Source organism: Taudactylus pleione, unplaced genomic scaffold (assembly GCF_031769625.1).
Source record: "Taudactylus pleione unplaced genomic scaffold, aTauple2 ptg000046l, whole genome shotgun sequence".
NCBI classification, from domain to species: domain Eukaryota; kingdom Metazoa; phylum Chordata; class Amphibia; order Anura; family Myobatrachidae; genus Taudactylus; species Taudactylus pleione.
This window is the reverse complement of record NW_028284448.1, coordinates 761,062-786,983: the sequence shown is the minus strand read 5'-3', so window position 1 is coordinate 786,983 and position 25,922 is coordinate 761,062. Positions and strand designations below refer to the sequence as shown.

Here is a 25,922-nt window from a genome sequence, read left to right as displayed (position 1 = left end):
CATTCTAAATGTTGACATTCAGACCATGTCAACATTCTGGTGTCAACATTTTGAAAGTTAACTTGTTATACCACACTCAAAATAACAACATACTTCACTCTATACTATAATAACATTTTAAATAAAGAAATATTCACAAGTTTGTTACCTACTTGGTCATTGGATCAACTAAACAATCAGATCAATTAACAATTTCCCAAACTGCACTGACCTAACTAGACAAACAGCCAGATGCAATGTTTCCATCCAGGCCTGCACTTCTGTGCCAATTATGATCTTACTTACATGGCCATAAGTGTCATCCTTCACTACTAGCCTAACAAAGTTAATTTTACAGTATAATGCTAGGCAACATGGTCATAAAGAAAGTAACATTAGAAAGTAACATTATGGGCCTGATTCTGAGTGGAATGCAAGTGAAAATGTGGATGGATCGCAAAGATTTTAGTATACTGTGCATACGCCGAAGAAAGAAATATATGCCAAAGAAAGAAATAGATAGATAGATGGCACACATGGCTGGATTAAGTTTTGTGTGGGGCACTGGGCAACTAACTGTGTATAGGCCTCTATGAATACAATTGTCAAAAGCATATGCTGGCTCCTTTATAAAAAGTATAATGTGAAAATACTCCCAGCACAACAAATAGTGCCCCCATTTCACATAATACACCACAGAAACCCCAGTTCAGATTATGCCACAGTGTCCCCCATTCTTGATATAACTATGTGTGGGGGACCCTGGTAGACTGCCCCAGCTGCCCTGTTGTTAATCTGGCATTGATGGTTAAGCTGAAAATATTCTTGGATGAAAACTAAATGGGCTCAATGCAATCACATCTTCTGCCTTTGTGCTGGTTACATTTTAATTTATGACTTCACTATGTCATTTGAGGTAGACACCTGGGTAGACTATGGGCCTGATTCATTACCGATTACAACTGCGATTATGTATGCAGACATCCAATTAGAGGATAGAAAAATAGTGCAAGTACAGCTGGGTACACACTACTGTACATGATATGTTGTTCAATCAGCTGACGAACTGCCTACTGCATAGTGCATTGGAGGGTGTGTACAGATGATGTGTCTGTGAATTATGTCATTCACAGTACAGACAAGCTGCTGACTGACATCTTAACTGGGCAGGAAAATGTAAATGCCTGTCCAGTTGTAATGTCAGGCAGACATCGAGTGGCAGATTGGTAAGTATGTATTGGCTTGGCAATCAGCTGGTTGGTCTGCGGATACCTGGGTCAGCAGACAAGACAGCTAGGTGTGTAGTAGCCAGCCTAAGAGTAAATATACAGGAATAAAGTATTTCTAAAAATAATTTTCTCCACAAATTTTTTCTAATGGGGAACACAAAATTTTAATCAAAAAATTTATTTATGTTATTTATTATTATTATTATTATTATTATTATTATTATTATTATTCTTTGAAGCTATTCTAAGAGTTACAAGAGCAATAAGGCTAACGCAAATGTGAACAAACAGTTCAAAATGGTGCTCCGGCACACAACTAGTGATATTTAAAACAGGGCAATGTTCAACTCCAAAGATTGTAAAGTATTTTATTGCTTGTCCAAATCAGTTACTTAGTAATATTCATTAATATTTTTCTTTCAATCATTGTTTACGTATATTAGTTTAATTGCAATTTCAATTAAATTGTATATGTCCAAAAATCATCCAAATGTAAGTGATTTTCTATGAGTCGTAAGTAGTTTTGCATGTATGTTATACACTTAGTTTAGTTTATTTTGCCATTTACTCAATCTGGAAAGATATAATAATTATATATATATATATATATATATATATTAGGGATGTGCAGGCTCGGTTCTACTCGGTTCCGTTCGTTTTTTTTGACCAAATCTTATTGGGTTTCAGCTGTCACGAGTTTTGGATAGCCAATAAGATTCGGTAAAAAAAAACAAACGGAACCGAGTAGAACCGAGCCGGCACATCCCTAATATATATATATATATATATATATTTATTATATCTGTATGACCAGCACTTCCAGTACTGAAAGTATGCTTGCCCCAATGCCAACTCCCTAAATATCAAATACAAATATGCAAAAGTGGGGGCAATTCAGGGACTGGTATAGCTGGTAAATAATGTAAGCCACACACGGCAGCAATAGTCCAGCAATAGTCCAGGACTATTGTTGCCATGTGTGGCTTACATTATTTACCAGCTATACCAGTCCCTGGACTGCCCCCCACTTTTGCATATATATATATATATATATATTTATATATATATACATATATACTGTATATATATATACCAGCTGAAGTACCTGATGTTGCCCGGATTTAAATCTTCAAGTTATTGGGACAAATGTAATTGAGTCCGAGAACATGCAAACTCGCATGTTTTTAGACATTTAGTTATGTTCGCATTTTGAAGATAAAACTCGACCAATGTGACAGTTTACTACTAAACTCTCACATTTTCTAAACTCGCACCCTTGTACATTTGGCCCATTAAGTTTTATTATGTGATGTTGTCCAAATAAATCCAGTGGAAGGCCCAGAAAAGGCTGCCTGGGTCAAAATTCTGCCTGGCTCACTCTGCCGTGAGGACTCCCAACTGGGACCCTAACCCCCTAAAACCTGGCCACGGTCCAATTGGACCACTTCACATTGGTTTCATTCCAGTCGGTTCAGAGGTGTCCGAATGCATAACAGACATACATACATACAAACAAACAAACAGACCAATGAATTTTATATATAAGATTTGTCGCTCTATTGCTTTGTCTTGTTGTTGGTATCTGGTCTAATAGCTTACTTTTTTGATACTAAATAAACTATATAAGATTTGGTAGCTTTACCTTGAGAGCTGTGGAAGATATTCACCAACAAACTTATATATATATATATATATATATATATATATATATATATATACTCCAATAGGTCTGGCACTCTGGACAATACCGACATCTGCAGGGTGCCTTCCTCAAAAAAATGCAGAATCCAGAGTTCCATTTTCAGAGAACAAGGTGGCACTCCCAGTCATTTGTGAAAATCAAACTGTATTTAAATCATTAATGAGACATCTGTAGCATCGACGTTTCAAAGCCCTTGGACTTTTTCATCAGGATGAGTCACAGATAGTGGAGCAAAGCAAACTTTACACAATACATTTTTAAATCTGTAAATTTTGTTGCATACTTTCCTACCAAACAACCAAAAAATGCTCAGAGATTAGCTGTTAGAAAGCATATCAGGAAAAAAAGGATTGTACATAAAATATGTTATGAATTCTTGAACATAAATCACTGACCTATTTGGTATTAGACTTGTTGATGCATGAGATACACTAAATTATCATTGTATAAATTAGATACAATCAAGAAAATATATCAAATAGGTTTTATTTTTCAATTTCAATTTTCACTCTGTGGACTAGAATGCTATCAAGGTTGTATTACAAATTCATATTATTGTAATAATACATTTCTTTGAGCACTTCTGAAAATATAAGGAAGGAACATAGCTCTGTAAATGTTATTTCTTTTTTTGTCCAGTAGAAAATAGATTATTATAAATTATGGTCTAACAATTGTATCTATCTTAATTAAGCTTGCTCTATAAGTAACTTTTTGAAAAAATTAAGGTAGCCTTTAAATATCAACAAGGCATATCTTCCAATTTACTTTTTGTCAGCTTGACAAAACACATTTTACAGCCTATATCTGTCTATGTTTGTGAATCCCATCATCTTTATCATGATTTTAAGTTCTAGCAATGTCATATTTTGTGTATAAATAATCTATTGATCATTATTTGCATTGTAAATGATTAGGGTGAGTTAAGAGGCAGAAACAAATTTTGGAAAGCCTTTATAGGCCCCTTTTGTACTGTTCAGGTGTTACTATAGGTTTTAATATGCATCATTTGCAATAAATATTGATTTATTTCATTTTTTGCCAGATGAATAATACAATGAAATGTTTGCATGTACATTGTGTTTGAAATTAGTCACTTCAGTTTGCACATTGTCAGATAACAAAGGGTTACATTTATCAAAATCTATTTAAATTTACATAATAAAAAAGTTTAATGAGTATCAAAATATATTTTACACTTACACAATGCAAAGTCGCTAGCATTTGTAATATACTAACATATTTGTTTATGTAACCAGTGCTTTTTCTGTGAAAGTGGATGTTAGGTCTTTGTTCTGACACTAAATGTCAGTCAGTTAGTGTTATCTAATCTAAAGTTCCAGTTCCTGCCAGCTTTTAAGAAAACAAAATGAGGTGGAAAGGTTAATAATTAACAGCATCATCAGGTTAAACAAGAACAATCAATATTCTGCCACTGTTTTTGCTATGTACTGCTACTAAATCTCTTGGGAGTCTCAAAGAATGAGCGATTTCCTTTCTTTACTCTGGAAATCTACCGTATAAAACCACTATGTAATCGTTTTGATGTCGTAGGCTTTATTTATGTGCTATAAATACTCAAAATTTCTCTTCCAAGTGTATTAAAATATACTCATTTGGTTTTCAATTATGTTAAACATATTTGTGCACTTCTACAGGATAGATTTCTTATTATTTAAGTAAGTAAATATAATGTCAATTGAGCAGGTTATATATTGTACTGTACAAATAAAAATGATCAATTGGTAATTATCTGACTTCACATGTACATTTGCCTGTATTATTTAACTGAAGGTCCCACGTTATTTGAAGGGAATGAATAACTGGTAGAGCTTGCATCTTCTCACTGTTCATGAACAAGCAGTATATGTAGCATTTTTACTTATTTATAATAATTTTAAAATGGGAACAAATTTTACCCCCTAAAATCTATGCCCAGCTCTGCCCACACAACACCAAATCAACCCAATCCCCACACATTCATTAAAGACTCTGCTGATAGGCTATATCCCTTAATGGTGCTGAAAATATGCAACATTGACAGGTGTGTTTTGTAAGGGATAATAGTCTTGGTCTTATTATTATCAAAGATTCACAGTATAGTAAGTCAAATAGGGAGTGACCATAATGAAAATAAAGGTGTATGAGTCAGTGCAATAAATGATCAACCTTCACAACTTATAAAGGCAATAATATATTATAAACTTCTATTGAACCTTCCCTCTATGTCCTCAGAACTTTTGCAGACTTAATAAATGTACTGCTTATTTAAACCACATTAAAGGATTAAAGGAGTACTAGGAACCAAAATAGGGAATGGGTTTGAAATACCGATGGGTCAAGAGCCACCGGTTCAAATCCTGACAGTGACAGGCCGACAGGTGAAGATCCTGATGCCAGGTGGTAAGTATGCTAACCCTCCCCTCTCTCCCCCTAACCCTAACCCTCCCTTAGGGGTGTCTAACTCTAACCTCCCCCCTAGTGCCTAACCCTAACTTCCCCCCATGGGTGCCTAAACCTAACCAACCCTCCCTGCACCCTAATCCTTACCCTCCCAGGGGGGGTGCCTAACGCTGACCTCCACCCTAGTGCCTAATTCTAACCTCCCCTTCTCCTAGCCTAACCCTAACATTCCCTGGGGGTGCTTACCCATAAGTTCCCCTGGGGGTCCCTAAGCCTGACCCTCCCATCCCCGGGCTAAGTGTATACTTACCCGGCAGAGAGGACAATTGGTCTGGCATCCTTGGTGTTTTGGCATCGGGATTAACATAGGCATCAGTGTTTCAAAGCCAATGTTAAATCTATTGCCGGGTTTACACTATTGGGATTGAGACTGCTGGCCATGCGGCCACCAGTCTCATAACTGCATCCCCCAAAATAGAAGGGTATATTTTTATACAGGAAAAATAGAAAAATATATATTTTAATTATTATTTCCAGTCACTTTGACCCTACTAGCACAACCCTAGTAAGTTAGCACAAAAATCAATTGCCTATTCAAGAGTATTGGTGTACCAAAAATATGTCCTTCATCTAGGGCAGTCATGGGCAATCTGAAACACTTCAAGGCCTCATTGAGCAGTCTTTTAATGGTCAAAAGGGCTGCACATTTTTCTTAATAATAAATTCATTTAATATATTTCTTCAACGAAAGATAAACCTATATCTAATAAAATTGCAAAGGCATTTTATACAAGCTTTGTCAGCTATAGCAAACAAATATGACAACAAAGCAGGAATCAGTTGTATCTACAAGTGCAGGCTTGGAGGGCCACATATGACCCTAGGGCCACCTCTTGCACATCATTCATTTAAGGTATAGTGTAGCTCTATTGTCTAGAACATACAGAGAGTAGGTTAACTTTTTTATTATTATTTATTGTTCACATTAACTAGAGGAGGCTGTCACAGGTCTCCCTAATGCCATTATTTGTAAGTTCAGTGTAAGAATCTAACAGCAGTTATTAAGACAGTCACAGTTAGATCCATGTTATACTAGATCTATATGTGCAGACAAGAAGGGGACATCTGATTAAGAGTTCCTTAGCTTTATTATACACTGAGACAAATATCCCAAACATGTATATTTGTGAATGGGAGGATGTCATTGTACCATTAAAGACTGCTGGGCCAGTCTAACATTAGTGAGTCCTATAATTATTATCAGACTCAAATTGTAGTTGGCCAAAGTCTGTATAGGCTAGTGTAAAGTACATTGTAATAAGATGAGTCCAATACATGGTGTCTATGTATGTAAGTAGTAAGCAATTTGACAATTTTATTTTTTATATTTGAAATATTATTAATTAATTTTCTGAATGTATCCCATTATTTTGTCAACATTAAAATCTGCACTTTATGAGTTAGTCAATTGCAGGCTTAATATAGTTTTTGGTCATTTTAACAATTTACTTTGAAACACATGTAGCTTAATTTTTTAAATATTACAAGCACTGGAAATTGCAATGTTGTTGTCATGAAACTGTACTTACTTAACATATATTGATGACAACATTTAAAAAAATAGTAATATTTGGTGGTCATTTTTTTAAAGACATTAAATTCATTTAATAGAAACAGGAATTTAAATAATTAAAAATATAAATGAAAACTTACAATATTCCAACAGAAGTCCCTACTAGTACATCATGTTCATCACATTTTAAATAAGAGAAATAATAATCACTTAATATTACCCTGTGTTTGTGCACTTGATCACAAGCTTTATTTGGTTTGTTTGCTTTTAGCAGATGATATAGCACTGATTTTTGTTGTTTGCAGCATACTACTATTGTTATAAATTGTACAGTTTTGGAAACATTGTTTACACTTCCCAAATTTACTCAATTATAGCAGCTGGATATCCTGAAAGAACAGCTATCTAACCATGATCACTTTTTATACATAACCCACCTTTGTTAAAATAGGAAACATGGTAATAACCCTGAGAAGTAGGTCAGTAAATCCATGAAGCTGTGAGCCCACAGCCAAATGCTATAGAGAGCTGCATAGAGCTGTGAGCCAGCATAGTACAATTGGAAAATTTGGGTACTGTAGTTAACACTTTTTAACAACATTTAAAAATAAGGTGGAGAGGTAATTTAAGTGGAAAACCTCTGTGCATGCTTACTCAATACAAATATGATTTTGTTACTTTTTGAACTTCCTTGTATAATACAGAGTGTAAGTTTATCATTTGCATTCAGAAGGAGCTTCATGCTTATGCATGGGACTTCCATAATTAAAATTATAGATATAATTCTAACTCATTCAGTTAAGTAATATTTGGATTCTACAGCAGTCCCAAATTATAAAAAAAAATATTTTATTATACTTTGGTATTATATATCTTATGATCACATTTATTAATTTGTTGCAACAATTTACACCAAACAAGCTTGTATTCTTAGATGTGTTGACTCATAAAAGTTGACATAAGCATTTTGACAATTTAGTTCCAAGTGCTCTATTATGCTATAACCTTTTGATTTCATAATATGTTTTGTAGTCGCAGGGCCTGATTCAGAGTTGGGATTAGAATGAGATATTTCTCTCAACTGATCATCTTGGTAAAACCATGCTGCACTGCAGATGGGGAAGATTTAAAATGTGCAGATAGATTTAGATTTGGGAGGGGTGTTTCCAAACTGACATCTACATTGTATAGTAATAATAAAGCTGTGCAGTATTTGTGGGCTACATGCAAAAGCTGCCAGTATTTACCCCACATGTAAAAAAATGTGTGTATTTACACCCCTTGCATTGCAATATGGTTTGTTCAGGTTCACAGTTGAGAGAGATATCTCACTTTATTCCCAACTCTGAATCAGGTCCACTGTTTCATTCCAAACAATGGCTAGTCTTATCTAATATGGCAACATGTGTGTTTGTGTATATATGAATGTAATGCATGCATATAAACAGAAAATAAAAATACACATGCAATATATGCATATATACTTGGAAAAGTATTACTTACCTTAACATGAATAATAAATAATACTGTAGTACTTCAATTCAAAACTATTAATATGGTTCAGCCTTGATGTATATTTTCAAACTTTATTAAATTTTCTAAACATGGTTAGGACTTACCCACATCTTCATTTTAGATGATAAAAGTTTTGATGCATATTCTGAACCAACTTAGATGACAGTTGTTGCCCTTTCCTCATTACAAACTTGAAAATGCCGGTAACAAACAATAACTAGCATTTTTCATACTTGCTTCAAATATGTTCACCCCACATATACAAAGAAAACACATTGCAAAGCATATTGGAGTCAAAACCTCAAAGAACATTGGATAGATATGAAGAAGTGGTGTTTATAATTTATATTTCTGTTAAAGGTATGGGTACTCAGGGGGAGGGAAGGGAATGATTTACATTTGATCTCTAAAATGCTGGTGCATCTTGCAGTTGGCATTAAAGTTTATTTTCAGATCATATTATGATACAAGAATACAATTCAGTGGGTAGAGAGTGAAGCCAAAACTTTGTTTCTGTAAAGAATGCATCATTGTTTAAAATGAATACAGAAGTGTTGATATCAGATCTCAAACACACTAAATTCCTGTGTAATGTAGATCTGCAAATTCACCACAGAATTTCATGACATGTGTTCCTATTAATGGTAGAAATGACATAGAATGACATAGGTATAGATCAGTGAAACAAAATATGTATGAACAGGAAATTCAGTTGTCATTGTTTGTAATTGGTGTTTATCAGAAAAGCATGTGTATTATGAGCAATAATGCACCCTATCCCTGCCTTATTATGAACTAGCATTTGTTTACAACTTCAGTCACGTGGATGTCTGTTATTGCTCAGAGGAACTAATTTTACAAAGACATTAGTGACATCTAATATTGTGATGTATATTTTTTATTGTAGACATTGATCACAAAATGTATTTGTAAATATTATTTAGAGATTTTACTTCAGATATTAACACAAAAAGATGCTTGGTGCTACTAACTTGTGAGCAAGCCACATAAAGCTGCCCACTGGTGTGTCATCTACTGGATTGACATGTATACTGCAACTATAGAGGCCAAGATAAGTTACATGATTAGTGCTTAATATATTGTTGGATTTTCCTGTGAAATAGATCTTGAGTTTTATATATATATATATATATATATATATATATATATATATATTTGTATATGCATACATTTACAACTGTTTGTGTTCAGGTGTGCAATATAAGTATATATTGTATATATTTACATATAGTCATTTTGGACTGCAAATTCCAATAAAAAACAAATTTGTCACCATAGTTCATAAACAGTCACTAAAAGTATATTTGTCCCCAAAAAATTATATTTATATACATATAGTCATTTTTGGTTTGAGGTGCCTGCACATTGTACGCGCCCAGTGTCAAGCATCTGGAGTACATTTCTCCAAAAAGTTTCTATGTACAAACACAAACATTACAACTTTATTATTAGTATAGATATATGGTCACCTCAAATTTCAAGGTCCTGCATAAAAGCACTGAGCCTACAGTCTTGCTTTAATGTAGACATATTTGTAATTTCTAATATTCATACAATTTAAAGTAGGGAGTGCATTATGCCATATATCATCTGCACTCCTTTGAATTGTACTATTATCTATACTTATAATAAAATTGTAATGCTTGTGTCTGTACTGTACATAGACATTTTTTTGAGAAATGCACTACTTGGGACTAAGTATAAACTATGGCACCAACATTGTTTTTTCAGAATTTTGATTTGTCTGATCACTCTTGCGTGACACAAAAATCAAGGGATGAATTTGAATTGTGTTTTCAATATTGTCTACCTTAGTCAGCTAGAATGAAACTGAGGTATGTAGTATCTCAATGTGTCATCAGGGAGAGGAGCAATAAAGGAAAAACTAGATGCTTGACACTTGGCACGTGCAGTGAGCAGGCTCCTCAAGCCAAAAATTACTAGATGCATATAAATATATTTTTGAAGGCAAATATACTTTTAGGGACTGTTTATGAACTATGGAAACAAAAAAAAATTATCAGAAATTGCACAGGCTCAACTCCAAAATGACGAAATATATATATATATATATATACATACACACACAATATATATACATATATAGCACAGCCCAAACACAAACAGTTATACAGTATTTGTATGCATATTGAAATATATATATATATATATATATATATATATGTGTATCAGGATCTATTTCACAGGAAAATCCAACTATACATTAAGCAGTAATCAGGCATCTTATCTTGACTCATGAAGTTGCAGTATACTTGTCAATCCAGTAGATTGTGCACCAATGGGCAGCATACATGGCTTTCTCATGAGCTAGTAGCCCAACGCATCTTTTTGTGTTAATCCCTACAGGAAAAACTGCAAATATTGTTTACATAGACATTTTGTGATCAATGTCTACAATATAAAATATACATCACAAAATTAAATGCCACTACTGTCTTTATAAAATTAAATCCAATGAGCAATAACGGTCATACACATGAGCAAAGCTGTGGGCAAAAACAGTAGCTTCTTATGTACATTATCAGTTTGAAAGATTAATGATGGATATAATATTTTTTATATACTTCTTTATACATTAAAATATTACCACTAAAAGCAGTACATAAAATATTTTTACTAACATTTTTGTTTAAATATTTGTAGAATATTTTCCTTTCAAGCCCTAATTCAACACAATGTGCATATTTAGCATCTAACATTTTTTTCTGCCTGGAAAAATTGATGGAAGTGACTAGGTAAATATTAGGGCTCATGAGTCCTGACTGAATTTGGCATATTAATGCATTTTGACAACATCATTCCTGACAGCAGATTATTTTAGCAATGAACAACAAAACAAAATAGGTAGCAAATGTAAGCAGCATAATAATTCACATCTGCCCTTCAATGTACATTAAAAGTCACATCTGAGAATGACAGGCATCGAAAAATGCTAGATACTGAATAATTTCTTAACATTGAAATGTTCTTATATGTACATATAACTATGCTGCAATTAAATGATTGTTAAACAAAGTCTGCAGACTCTAGACCAGGGGTGTACAGCAAGCAGCCCTCCAGCTGCTATGGAACTTCACATCCCAGCATGCCCTTCCATAGTTTTGTTATTAGGGCATGCATGGTGGGTGGATTTTGAATGTTAAACCCCATAAATTCATATCAATGCAGTTGCATGTGTACATGTTAAACAATTATTCTGAGATCCAGTAAAACTATTTAGTTTACATAGTTTTAGCATCAGTGTGCTTCACTCTTTAAATTGACTTTTACTAAATTGCTTGACATGCTAGAAAGTATTTTTGAAAAACTTTATAGAAATAATGAAAAGCAACCTGTTATACAAATGTCAAACTTAAAGTTTTATAATATAGCATAATTTAATAATTTACTTAGAAATGACAGCCATAGGAGGAATTCAATTAACCGTGATAAAGCGTTAACCGTTAACTTGTTGTGCATTAAGTTTTCGATCCTTTCGCACTATAACTTCACTTATAATGTCTATGCGGGCTCCCATTTTTTGCCAAATTCAATTGTTCAAGTCTCATTGTAGCATTTGCACAATAATTCTTGCTGATTTTACCCTTGATAAGTGTAGATGAAAATGGGGGAATCTGCCAGTAACCCCCAAAAAGCCAAAGTGATATAGGATAACAGTATAAATGTGTATTAATGGCCCCAATAAAACTTTTTGGGGGTCTTAAATTGTGTCAAATGGATGTTATGTGCATTTTTATAAATCAGTCAAATAATGCTAGATAGCAAGTGTTTTTTTACACAAAATAATAGTTCTACTTTAATTTTGGGTGCATAACAATGCCTATACATATATATTTGTATCATTTAAAGACACTTAAAAAAAACTTCAAAATATGCCTCTAACACCCATATAGAATCTTAAAAACACATGACCCATCCAAATAGCACCCCTATATATCTTCCCCATGAAAATTAACCCATTTTCCTGCACTTTGCAATTTATCACCCCAAAAATTAAATGTTATTATTGCCCAAATTAAGCTAATTAAAAAATATTTTTTGTCTAATTAGTCATTAAGGAGGGTGTCTTAAGAACACCCTCTGAACTAAGCCCAACATTTCTACCTTAAAATAGGGATTTTCCACAATGTTTCATCTGCTGGAGGAGGTGCTGTTGAGAATGCAGAATTTGCACCAACAAAAGTCACGGCTATTAGGATTGTGCAATAAGTATTTATTCCCACGATAAGCCATATTTTGCAAAAAAAGTGGCTTTTTGCAGCTAATTGAGTACCCCCATAATATATTTTCACTTACTATGTTTTTAAATAGATCTATTTTAACATCTAAAGCAGTAGCTTGGAAATTAAAGAACTTCCAATGATTTGATGTGTACGACTTAAATAGATAAATGAATGTGGTACTAATAAACTTTTATTACCACAATTTATTTTTTTCTTTTTTAATTATGCCCAAAATATATATTAAAAATATGTGCAATTTACAGTAGCATGTGAAAGCAGCAGTCTTGGAAAAGTTTCCTTACTCTACTATAGTATACTTATACTATAGAGTTGTATGTTGTTGTTTTGTTTTTTCTTAAGAGTAACTGTTCCACATTGGTTTATCTATAGTGTGGTATGGCAAATTACTTTTACTATTATCAGCTAAAATCAGTTTAAAAAAATTGGTCACTCACTTTTTCTGTAGGTGTATATGTTTTAATAAGGACATTTACTAAAATGCTAAAAAAATGCATTGGCTTGTACAGTATCAACTACTTGTAGATAATGACTCCTTCATACTTGCTTGCTGCTCCTCCATATACTGTATTGTGTGAATTATTTGAAGCAAGGAGAAAACATATCTTACTTATGTAAAGAAATGTCACATTGACAGCCTACCTAAACACTCTCAACCTCATTATAAACTTATGTTTCTAGGAAAAAAAAAAAATGAAAATGATAGCATACTAGTAAAAATTAGATACACAATATATGATGAATAAGAAAAACAAATAAGGAATTCTTATATGAATCCCGGTACATTAGTATATTTTTTTAACTGAGGTACAGTATTGTATAATCTATAAACACATAATTCTAAAACACCTCCTAAAATGCATTAAGGCTCTCACCAATGATTGTTCAATATTGCGGAAAGAGCATATTATGCTTTTGATACATTTGTATTTGGACAGTGATGCTGAAACATGCTCCTAGCTAGTGTAAACAGTAAATACTTATTATAAATATCTTATCACATCCCCTCTCACAGTCCACACATTACCTCACATATTGTCTTTCTTTCACATACTCCTGACATTTTGCCGACATTCCTGTGTGACTGGATCATGCAGCCCACCAAGAAACTCTGCATTCTGGCCAGACCAAATTGCAATATATATAGCACCTATCCTTGTGTATCAATGCCTGTTTCCCTATAGATTGTAAGCTTGCAAGCAGGGCCCTCTTACTTCTATGTCTGTCTGTTATTACCCTGTTTTATTCTATCAATGTTTCCAATTGTAAAGCGCAACGGAATATGCTGCGCTATATAAGAAACTGTTAATAAATAATAATAATAAATAACACTATACAATATATAGTAGTAAATAGCACAACTAAAACTATTTTTTGCATAATCTTAATATTTGTACAGAGTACGATTTTAAAGATACCTGTAGGTTATTGTATATTAAATTAATGAGATAAACCTAGACAAGTTTTAAAACTACATAAAATATTTGTGGGAGGAGTTGGTTTTAGTTTTATGGTGGTTTATTTGCATATCAGCAATGCTATAGTAAGAGTAAATAAATGATTATTAACTTTTTAATATACAGTATCACTTGTTTTGTTTCTATTGAATGATATATTAATATTATTATATATTACTTTAAAATAATAGACAAGTTCTTAATATTATGTTAAGGTCATATAATTGCCATATCTGAAGGACTATGCATGCTAATCAAGACCTTCCTTGGCTCTTGAATCTTCATTTCAGTTGACACAAAAAATTAGAAATGTAATGCAAATTTTTTATTTTCTTAAAACTAATAGGTCTTACAAAAAGATAATGTTATCATCTTCATGCCAGTATAGCATGTGCAGTTTGTTTAAAAAGGTTTATAGCTCCAGATTTAGTTGTTTCTAATTAATATTAGGAATTTCATATTACAGTTTTTTTTGTGTTGGTACTAAACCTATAATATATTATGAGCTGTATTCAATGAGGTGCAAAAAGTCATGTTTGGGTGCGAAGTTTTGGCGCATATGTGCGTATCCTGCTATTTAATTGCCAGAGTGCTTGCTTAGGCAGAACTGGCGAAAAAATTTCCCCATCTCAGTACAGGTGATAAAATGTGCAGAATCCCTATTTTTGTTCAGAATGATTTGGATACCCCCCTTAATGACTAATCAGGCAAAAAAAAAATGCTTAATTCCCCCCAATAATGACATGTCAATTTGGGGTGAAAATGTAAAAAATGTTGTAAAATGGGTTTAAAGTACTGGGTCATGTATTTTGGGAGGCTGTATGGATGTAAGGTGTTTTTAGAATTGCAGTTGGCTGCAGCAGGTGTATTTTAAAAAAAAATGTAATCCACTTTATAGAAACAAATATATACTATCACCAATTTTAATGTATCCCAAATTCAACTGTAGCAATTATTTTCTCCAAAAAATAATGCCTTTTATAATTTTTCAACACCTATGCAAATATGCATATACTAGCCAATTGACATAATTTTAGAACCTACAATACTTTTATAATACATTTGTAAATTGATTTTCTATGTCAGTTTTTGCTAGTTTCACCATGCGCAATTATCGCACATATGTATTTTTGTGTGTTTTGTAATTGGATAGGGTGAAAAGTGGGAGTGCGCATAGCAAAAATATGCAAAAAGATTGAAACAATACTGACAAATGAGGTAAGAATTTTGCCCTGGGAATGCTTTTCGGCAAACACGACTTTTTGCACACAATTGAATTGAATCTGGCCCTGTACCTATAATATAGCCAATCATTTATTATTAGTATATTAAATACAGTTTTTTAAAAAACACAAGCTTGTATGATTTCTTATGCATAATGACTCTGTTTTGAAGCAAATATAACTGTACAATAAAAAAGACAACTCTATATTGCGGAGAATTCTCCAGTTAAGTGGCCATTACATTCAATGTAGAACATGCTATCAAAGTTGCAGTCTACAGCCTATATTTATCATTTTAAGATTTACAATGATCCAGAGTTTGCTACTGTTATTAAATCTACATATAACTTAAATAATATGTAAAATATAGAAATATCATCTATTTTCAAATATTACATAAAAAAGAACTCCCATGAAATAGCCATCAAGACATTTGGAAAGGAAGTTCCAAAATATAATATTTTGCCAACTGATCTATGTAAAAATCTGACCACAAGATTTAAAAATGTCACTTCTACAAAATAAAACTGTGACCAGTACATTCATATCATAGTAAAATTATTTACGTCATGATGTATTTTTATCTGTTTAATTTAGTTTACTTGACAGAGAGAGCTTTGTTTTCATTGTGACTGCTGAAATAAACCTATGCTATTGCCCTTGTTTCCCCTTGGAATACTGTGGTCTTTTAATCTTCATTTGTTGATCTGTTCTACTTATTGTAACTCTGAATCAGCTCTGAAAGAGCAATACACAAGAGGTCTCTAAAAGCTGAGCAGGCAGAAATGATAGAAGCTAGCACTGACAAAAATAAATTGGACTAGAAATAAAGATGAACATTGTAGACATATTTATGTAAAGTTACAAATAACATATGTGTATTTCATTTGTTTTAAGCTGGAAAAAATTCTATCAATGGTAGCAGAAATGAAAACATTGTATTGTTAAAGGGAGAAGTTAAATAAAATATAATATACTCTGTTTATGAAGGAACAACTTGCAGCATGAACAAATATATACTGTATGAAACATAAAATTGTATCAGAAATTGGATATAATTATGTGCTACCTTACAAAAGATTTAAACAACAAGTCTTATTAATTCAAAGCAAGTTATATAGAATAAAATATGTTAGTTGTGTGACTCCTTAAAAATAATAACAATTGATTAGAATTAGCAATTATCTCCCTAACAAAACACACTATTAACTCATTTGTTCTAAGAGACACATTAATTTAAAAATTATATTTTGTATTCTACAGAAAAAGATCCAATCATGCAATAATTAACAGACTTTAAAAAAATAATACTATTTACTTATTTTTAATAGGTACAATGTAATCAATGTCAGATAAGTAATTATTTTAATCAATAAATGAAATAGATTTCTTAAAATTATTTTTTGTATTATTATTTTCTTATTTAACTTAGTATTACCTATGTGGAGGTCATACAAAATGCTATACTAATATTATTTAGGACTAATTTAAGTGCAGTATATTTAAGTATTACTGACATTTTAAATAGTTGGCTTATCATCTCCTGCTCTTTTGGGGAAAGGAAATGAAAAGCTGGAGTTTAAAGTAGGCAATATTTTCTGAAGGCTAAAACCATGCAGAATAAATTGTGAATTCTATTAAATAAACATGTGAGCTAAATCAAAGTTAATGTATTATTTATTAACATAGCATAGTAACCTGCACAGAGAGATGGTTGGTTCTTTACTTCTTTTATGACTTTACAGAAACTCTTAAACTGCCTGAAAAACACTTCATACCATAATGTTGTAATAGCTAAGGAAACATTTTAGCAATATTTGAAATTGCTATTTGGCTATGTGCCAGCAAGAAATGATAAGCTGTTTTATAAAGTCAGTCAAATGTGCCTTAACAGTGCTGTGCATAAAAAGGAATTCAAGGCTTTTTCAAAAAGCAGCACCATGAAGAAAGGCTTTGATTACCTAGACATTAGTTAATACATTTTCATATGCTTGAACTATCATGTTAACTTTCAGGCATATATTTATGGTAAGGCAACATTGTCCAGGTGGCATGCCTATGGTGGTAGAATTGCAAAGTGCTCGTATTTTGCATTATTTTAATTATTGTAATTATTTTTATTTATTAATCTTATATTTTAACACAATTTTTATTTATTTACTATAGTATAATAGAATACATTTTGGGGGAAATACATGGAGGCAGGGGTTGTAAAATATTTACTGTTTAATTATTTTTAATTAACTTTACCCCACCTTAATTATTATGCATTGCTTATTCAACAATAGTTTAAAAAATGCTTAAATCTTTTTACCAGTGGAGTAACTCTTTGTTAATCAGGTTTATTACTCACATAAATACAATTGGTGCTCACAGACCGATCAATTGTCTTAATATGTTACTCCCTAGACTCAGTTTATAATATCTATCTATCTATCCCTGAGGTTTACACATGAAATGCCTGTCAAGACAGGTCACCAGCACACAGTAGAGTGATACATATATTTATTACATGATATCCATATCCAGTATATTAAGTATACTAAATTAAAACACACCATCCTGCTGTATCTATCTTCTTGGGGTTCTATATTACTAAACTGTGTACTGGTATGTTACCCTTTCAGCAGTTTTAGGTTATATTTACTACTTTTATGGTTTAAATGAGATTTATTGTGACATTCTATTGTATTGTTCATTATCATTATATTTGTATCTAATGATAAGAAGTTGTCAGCATAATAAAAATTAACAAGATTTCATTAGGTTTAACTTCAGGAATACAATAATAAAATACTATTACTGCACCATTATTCTTTACTATGTGGTCAAAGAAAAACAATCCCCCAGTGATTAGTTCTATATTATGAATTTTGTTATGCAAAATCATCATGTAATCTATTTTGTTAAAATTTAAAATCCAGGAATATACAATTTTTAGTCAAACAGTAAAAAAAAATAGTCTATGCTAAAATAAAAACACTGCGAAGGTAGTTTAGATGCCTATGCAGTATAGTATGCTGTTAAGTATTACAATAGACATTGTGGTTCTGAATGGAATGTGCATGAATGATGTACTCAGATTTTGAAATGGTTATGAATGTTAGAGATTGGCATGGTTATGAGTCTAGGAATTTTGAAACAGTGTAGTTATAGGAAAAACTAAGGTGTAGATATAGCCTGTGTGGTGCATTTTGCATATGTAATCACAAAAAACATTAAGGATGTTTTAAAAATTATTTGCACATTAGCTTATAATGCCATAAGTAGCACAAATATGTCCCTAACCAAACTCTGTCATTTTAATCTTATAATATAATATATTACAGTTCTCCTAATAACAATTATTGGTAAGAGTCTTAAATAGGACTTGCATTATAGAACATCATAAGCATAAAACATTGAAAGAATATAACATGTGACTTTTGACAATTATAAATAACAGCAAAAAACATAATTGTCAAACAATCACAAAGGTAGATATGTTACCTGGCTATGACAAAGAGCACACAACTGACACCCAAGTAAGCCAGCAGAATATACATCCAAATATCAGGGGATAGAGGATTCAGGAAGGAGAAGACGCCTGGGTTTGTACCATTAGGCTTTCGGTACAAAATACTTATTCCAAGTGTCATAAAGGGTTTGGTGAAGTCGATGACCTGCTCTCGAACATATGTAATAGCCAGTGGTGCAACTGCAAGGTCAGCTTTCTGTTGACATAAAAATACAGACAAAATGCCAATTAGTTACAGTAAAAATAATATAATGCAGTACATAAATGTATAAAAATACAAAAACGGAAATTTTCAAGTTGAAAGGTCTTTTCTAATACAGTAAGCTCAAATTAGGAGTCTAAACAAAATGTGTGATACAAGTCCACCAGAAGTTGCAATTAAGAATAATAAATAAATATTTCCATATAAAAGCAAATAAAAAAAAATGTTGCAGTGTTTAATTACTTAAATATAATGCTAACAAAAGCTGTTGCAATTGTATTTTGCTATATTACTTCTTTTTCATCACAATATAAAATGTAAATGACCATAGCCATACCAACATAGTAGAACTTTTTAATGTCTGTCTCACAATCTTTTTTTTACTACCTGCAGGGAATTGAGAGGTTCTACAAGTTCATTTCACAGGAATTGTTCAAACAAAAGAAACTCCCTTGGCACAGAGTAGACTCAAGAGAAAGAAAAAATGTAGTGTGCATTTCTTTAAAAAAAAATTAAATTCAAAATGTGATTTACAGTTAGTGCCCCTTACCTCACCATATATGGTGACAGTAGGTGGATAAAATATGTCCTCTTTGTGGTATACCCTATCATGCTTAGCACTTATAGAAATGTTGCATATTGCTCACTCTACATTTTTCAATTCCAATTTTTGACATTTTACAACATTAAATTATTAAATACAGCACATAGTGTAACAATGTCATTATAGAAACATTTTTATAAACATGACACTCACTGTGTTACTCTACAATGCTCACTTCTTCGAACATATTATGAAGTAATAAGAGAAACTGCCATAAAATGCATAAAAAGGGTCAAGTTTGTCTTTTTAAAACAATACTTAAACTAATAAGGAGATAATTAATTTAAGAAGAACGGGGCTGGATTTATCTAAAAAATGCAGAAAAATCATGGTGTCACTGTGGTTTGGTTGGCTTTGTAGTCTTCTCTGTAATGCAAGTTTTACTATATGTGAAGGATTTAATGCTGTACAATTTAATAAATTCAACTAGAAATGAAGAATGTTGAGGATGCAATCTATCACACTTACATAAGTGCTACCAAGGTGAGCACACAACATAAAATTCAAAGAATTCTCAAGCTTCCATTACAATATCGCACTATGTATTTTTGTATTACAAATGTTATGGCACATTTGGAAGAAGAATTTCATATGCAATAAGAATACCAGTTTCTACACAAGTGGAAGATGTTATACAAGCCCCTTCTTATTGCAGTAAGGTGATCAAACCCGCATATTGATTAAGTAAATCTAAAATAGTAATATCTTTTAAAAAAGTAATAACTTTTTGTTTTTCACATGATGAACAACTGAGAAAGATATCTACAAATTTACACTGATTATTTATTTAAATATGCATCTGTGTATAGATATCACACTGATATAGCTTTTCTTATATGAGGTGACCAATGGAAATATGTGATGCCTTACTGATATAAATGTACTAATTTATATTAAACTTATGGTACATGACCCATCCCATTAATAATGACTTGTACATTTACTAATGAATATTTATTTCCAATGAGGAATAAGTGCAAAACATTTAAGCTGGGTACACAATATGTGAGACATTTTACGATAGGCAGATCGGAATGATATATTGTTCGGATTGCATAGTGTATACACCTGTTTACACATGCCTGCGAGTTGATCATCATATTGTCTTCTCTACTGTATTGCACAGCAGATGGAATGATACAATGAGTTATGCCATGCTGCTAAATGAAGCATGGAATGACACATTGCGCCATCGTACACCGCATCATGCAGTGTGCACAGATAGTGTAATATATCATCCCATCGCGTCAGGCCATCAGCTGGGTACACATAGTGTGTACCTAGCTTTGGTGATAATATAAAATTAACTATTGCTATTTGGTTTCTTCTAGTCCAAGGGCCTGATTCACTAAGGAACGCAACTGAGAATGCAATAGCGATTACGCATGCAATACAACTGCAGTATTCTAATTCATTGTGATTGCAATGCAGCCGGAGCACTACATTAGTAGGCCTACTTTACCCTACATACATTCGTAATGTTTAGCAAGACTGAGAAAACATTGGTACAATCGAGTACCATTGCAGCCTCACACACACTTGCACAAGCTCTGACCTTACTGAGAAATTTCTAACTTCATTGCATGCTATCAGGCCTCAGGCTGCATAGGACATCGCAGTGGATAATCTATGCACGCCCATGCAACAGCGTTCAAACCCACTGGCATGTCTGCGTTTAACCGAACATCCCCCCAATATCACCCACAAATTGCACTTCCTGTCAATCACTCTGCAATGGGTCTGCATAGTCACTGTGATCTCAGTCCCGATCGCAATAGCTAGTTTGCCCATACGCACTGTGATGCATATGCATGCGAAGTATGCAACAATCTGCTGATTGAATGCATATTAGCAACTGCATTCCCAGCTGAATCAGGCCCTAAATCCCTAAAAACAAATATTTATAAATGATGTTTTAGATTTTATATTGAATGTTCAAGAAAAAAGTAACAACATACCTTTATTACTTTATGTTATGTGATGTGATACTTGGAACTAAAAACATGTTTTCTTTGTAACCAAAATGACAATATTTAATGTTTCAGTAAAAGACTCCCTACAGCATTAGTTTTCTTTGTAAATGTCAAAGTTCATCCTTGCTAGCTTTCTGCTTTGCTCACAGTATATTGAGTTAGTTTTTTAAATCAACCTTAAGATTTTTTTTATCAATATTCTTATAAAGATATTTCTATATAACTATATTTGCATATTATTTACTATTATTATTACTACCATTTATTTAAATGCATTAACATTTAGTGTAATACTTTACAACTGGGGACAAACTGTAATAAAGTGAGACTGAGTTTTAACAGATGGTGGGCTCTGCTTGCAAGTTTACAATCTATAGCAATAAACACACAAGAGCTATAATAAAACTGTTAATTTAACACATATGCTGCTTTTTGCTGTAGAGTGATTATTTTATATATGAGCAGAAAAAGAAATGTATTTTAGGCAGCAGAATATTGAAAAGAGTTGAAGAAGCTACAGTATGTGAATTAGATCATTAGTAAGCCATGTCAACTGATTAGTTTGAGATAAGTAAATATTTTGAAATATGGAAATATGGATCCTTGACGCATATACAGTAGTCAGCTAATCAGAATGATTGTTTTTAGACTATGGATATTCAGAATATGTTTAATTATTTTTGTTTAATATTGGGGTCTGTCCTGAATTGTATTAATGATTTTAAATCTTAAACATGTATGGCTTACTTTTCAACACAAATGTGTATTAATGTTTATTGTTATTTTTCTGTTAGCTCCATTCTACTTGACAACATAATCTTCTGACTTTCCCTGTGGTGATTAGCTCAAGTTCTAAATGATTAAGCAGATCCCACACTGAAGGCTATGTTGAAATCACATTTGTTCAAGCCAACGGGTATATTTACTAGAATGTAAGCTCTCACGTGCAGGGACCTCTTCCCTCATGTGTTCTCTTTACATTTTCTTCTACTCTTTACTCCCCATAAGGGCACCTAACACATGACTGCCAACTCCCGGCTGCTTATTGTGAGTGCTTTAATCACTATTGCAGCAATGTATATAAATCGTGTCCTTGTCCTGCACTGTAATGTACTGTAAGTTACTTGTTTTTTGTTCAGTTATTAGTTCTATGTACTATGTAAGGCGCTGCGGAACACTTGTGGCACCATATAAATAAAGGACGGTAATAATAATAATAATAATAATAACAATAATAATAATAATAAAGTGCAGGTTTTTAGAAGTGGAGATGTTGTCCATAGCAACCAATCAGATTCTACTTAACATTTATCTAGTACATTCTTGAACATAATAGCTAGAATCTGATTGGTTGCTGTGGGCAACATCTCCACTTCTAAAAATACACACTTTAGTAATTACACCCCCATGTCTCTACTATATCCTGGTTACCTGTTAAGCCTCATATCTGACTTATTATATTTGCTTAAAAATTGTATAGCAATGCAAGTACTGATCTACTGTCAGCAAGGATCTTGTCAGATACATTATAGTCACAGCACCTCACTCCAAAAACAAAACAACCTCAGCTGCCAAAACCTATGCTAAAGGAGTGAGTCACTTTTAATAATCGATATAGATGTATGGTTGAATTATTAAAATAAAATCTTGTGGAACTCCAGATTGTATAGATCAATTGCACTGCTTACTCTTCCTCATAATATAGACAGAATTGCAAAATACAGAAAGCACATATTGTACAATCGCCATACACGATAAAAAATTTAGTTTATGCCAAGGATATTCAATGTGCAGCACTCCAGCTGCTGTGAAACTACATATCCCAGCATGCTCTGTATAGTGTTTCTATTAGGGCATGATAAAACTGTGGCATGGCATGCTGGGATATATAGTTACATAACGGCTGCGGGGCTGGATGTTGAATACCCCTGGTTTATACTATTTAGCAATGTACATGAATTTGATATATAGTTTTCCACAGTGCATCACACATTGTACAAGTCATCATTACTGCACATACTTACTGGGTGAATGGATGTGTGAGTCATCTGTTCTCTCCCACCCTGTGACCAGCAGATGGCAGTACATACCCCTCACGGGATGTGATGATGATGATGATGATGATGATGATGATGATGATGATGATGATGATGGTGGTGGTGATGATGATGATTATGAGAGTCAGTCTAGATCTTTGTAAAACCTGGAATAAACAGAGTTTTTTTTTCCTTTGATTGCAGGCCATTGAAGTTATCTTTGAGTTTTCAGTCTCAGTGATCTTAAAACCTACTGCAGCAAAATATCAGATTTGTTTACCACTCCATTGGCCAATGTTACTTTTTAATAAAAGCTGCAACAAAATGACTTCCTGTCATTACTGTATACTAGAATGGCAGTTAATGCATAGGAGTTATTGAATCTATGTGATGAATCATTGCATTCAATCCAATTTTTTTAAAATAATTACAATGGACAATTTATTAGAATAGAAAAGTACTCCTGAATATTATTGAATAAATCTCCAAACTTAATCACATGGCTGCAGTTATAGCCAGGGATGCAAAGAGGGGCTGGGGAGCATGAACTAATTACCTGTGCCCAGACTTGTTGGAGGGGCCCAGCGGGGAACCAGGTCATCTTCTATGGGGGACATTGACCCATTTTGCAGATCTGCTGAGGGGAACAAATGTCTCCGTCCTGTGCCCACTGCCCCCCTCCTGTGCAGAGCAGCACCAAGAAAACATTTTTTGCATTTATTTTGAGGGTGTGTGGCCATGCCTCCCCTGAATTTGGCCACACTCCTCTCAGTATCTGGGCCTGTGGAATCTCTCTGGGGCCCAGGCCAAAGGAGAAAAGCCACAATTCTTAAGTAGGGATAGGGGTACAAATTATATCATCAAAGAATCATGCAGTTGTTTAGTTCCCATAATGGTTGAAACATTTAGGCCCAAAAAGGGGTTCTACACCAGACAAAAATATCTGGACTTTTTACAGAAGTTAATAGGTCCTGCTACAGGTGTTACAATTGAGGCCAAGTGAAAACATATGTGATTAAAAGTAAACATGTATTGAGGATTGTTAAGAAAATATACCAGCACTTTTTACATTTGAATTTTGAAATTTTGCACTGAAGACACCTTTAGTAAGGGTAGGCATTAGTAGATCCAAGTCTGGGAAATTGATTTAACCCATATACCCAAACATCTACAATGTACACAGCAGTCATTCAGATATAATATGTTTGACAGTATGGAACATCCAGCTCCATTTTCAACTGTAGTCTCTATGATGCTTGAAATATATAATCATCATTGAAATATTGGAAGTTGTGTTAGCATGAAGCAAAGGTCCATATTGTATCCAGGTGGTATAAGCAGCCAGAGGGCTCTAGAATAATTTTTACATGCTATAAACATGTGAGAATATGTTAGTCATGATATTATTGTAGTCACCCAATGTCAATGGAGTAGCAGAGAACATCCTAAATGGAAAACTACTCTTAAAACCACAGGTTATGGTAGAAGATGAGCAGAATAATCTGGGCCTCGTTTTCAAAGAATACAGTATGTCAAGAATATATTATAGTAGACCAGATGACCTCTGCTATAGTGTACTTGTCTGCAGAGCCTCTGTTTTCCCTAGGCTTGTGTTCTATCTAAGTTGTATACTGACCATACATATGTGAGCATGTGGTAGGGAATATAGATTGTAAACTCCGCTGGGGCCATGTGAATGGCCAAATATTCTCTGTAAAGCACTGCAGAATATGTGTGCACTATATAAAAAACTGGTAATAAAATAATAATAAATTAATTAATTAATAAATAATGATCAAGGTGAGGATAATCATGTAATCTCTACTAGTGCTGCCCCTAATTCCTTGTTTTCTGTATACTTTCCAAATTGGAAATTTCTTATCTGAGTTACTGAGAATCTTAAAATCTGTCTAATTGCTTCACACTCACTTGGTACCAAAATAGTACTATTTGTATCACAATTAGCAAAAATAATCAGCAACAGCAGGGTATTCCCAAACAAAAAGGGTGTCACTGACTAGAGACTTTAGAAAGTTGTCACCAAAGAGAGTGAATAGTGGTACTGTACCTGCTTGACCTACTTCTTCAAACTTAGTGTTTCATCTATGCACCTGTTATAATAAATATGCTATACCCTCAAATGATTGATTATTTTCTCTGCTGCAGTGAGAAATATGCAACCTGATTTTATTATTTTACATTATTTGTAACATAATGTGGTGTATA

The 25,922-nt window shown here is 33.0% G+C and overlaps 1 protein-coding gene across 1 annotated transcript in view; it reads right to left on the bottom strand.

Moving 5' to 3' along the window:
• GRIK2 (glutamate ionotropic receptor kainate type subunit 2) overlaps nt 1–25,922 on the bottom strand; it is a 755,896-nt gene that overhangs the window by 182,477 nt on the left and 547,497 nt on the right. The window contains exon 11 of the mRNA XM_088460433.1: nt 18,854–19,077. Coding sequence (XP_088316559.1) covers nt 18,854–19,077 — 224 coding nt within the window. The remainder of the gene's footprint in view (nt 1–18,853; nt 19,078–25,922) is intronic.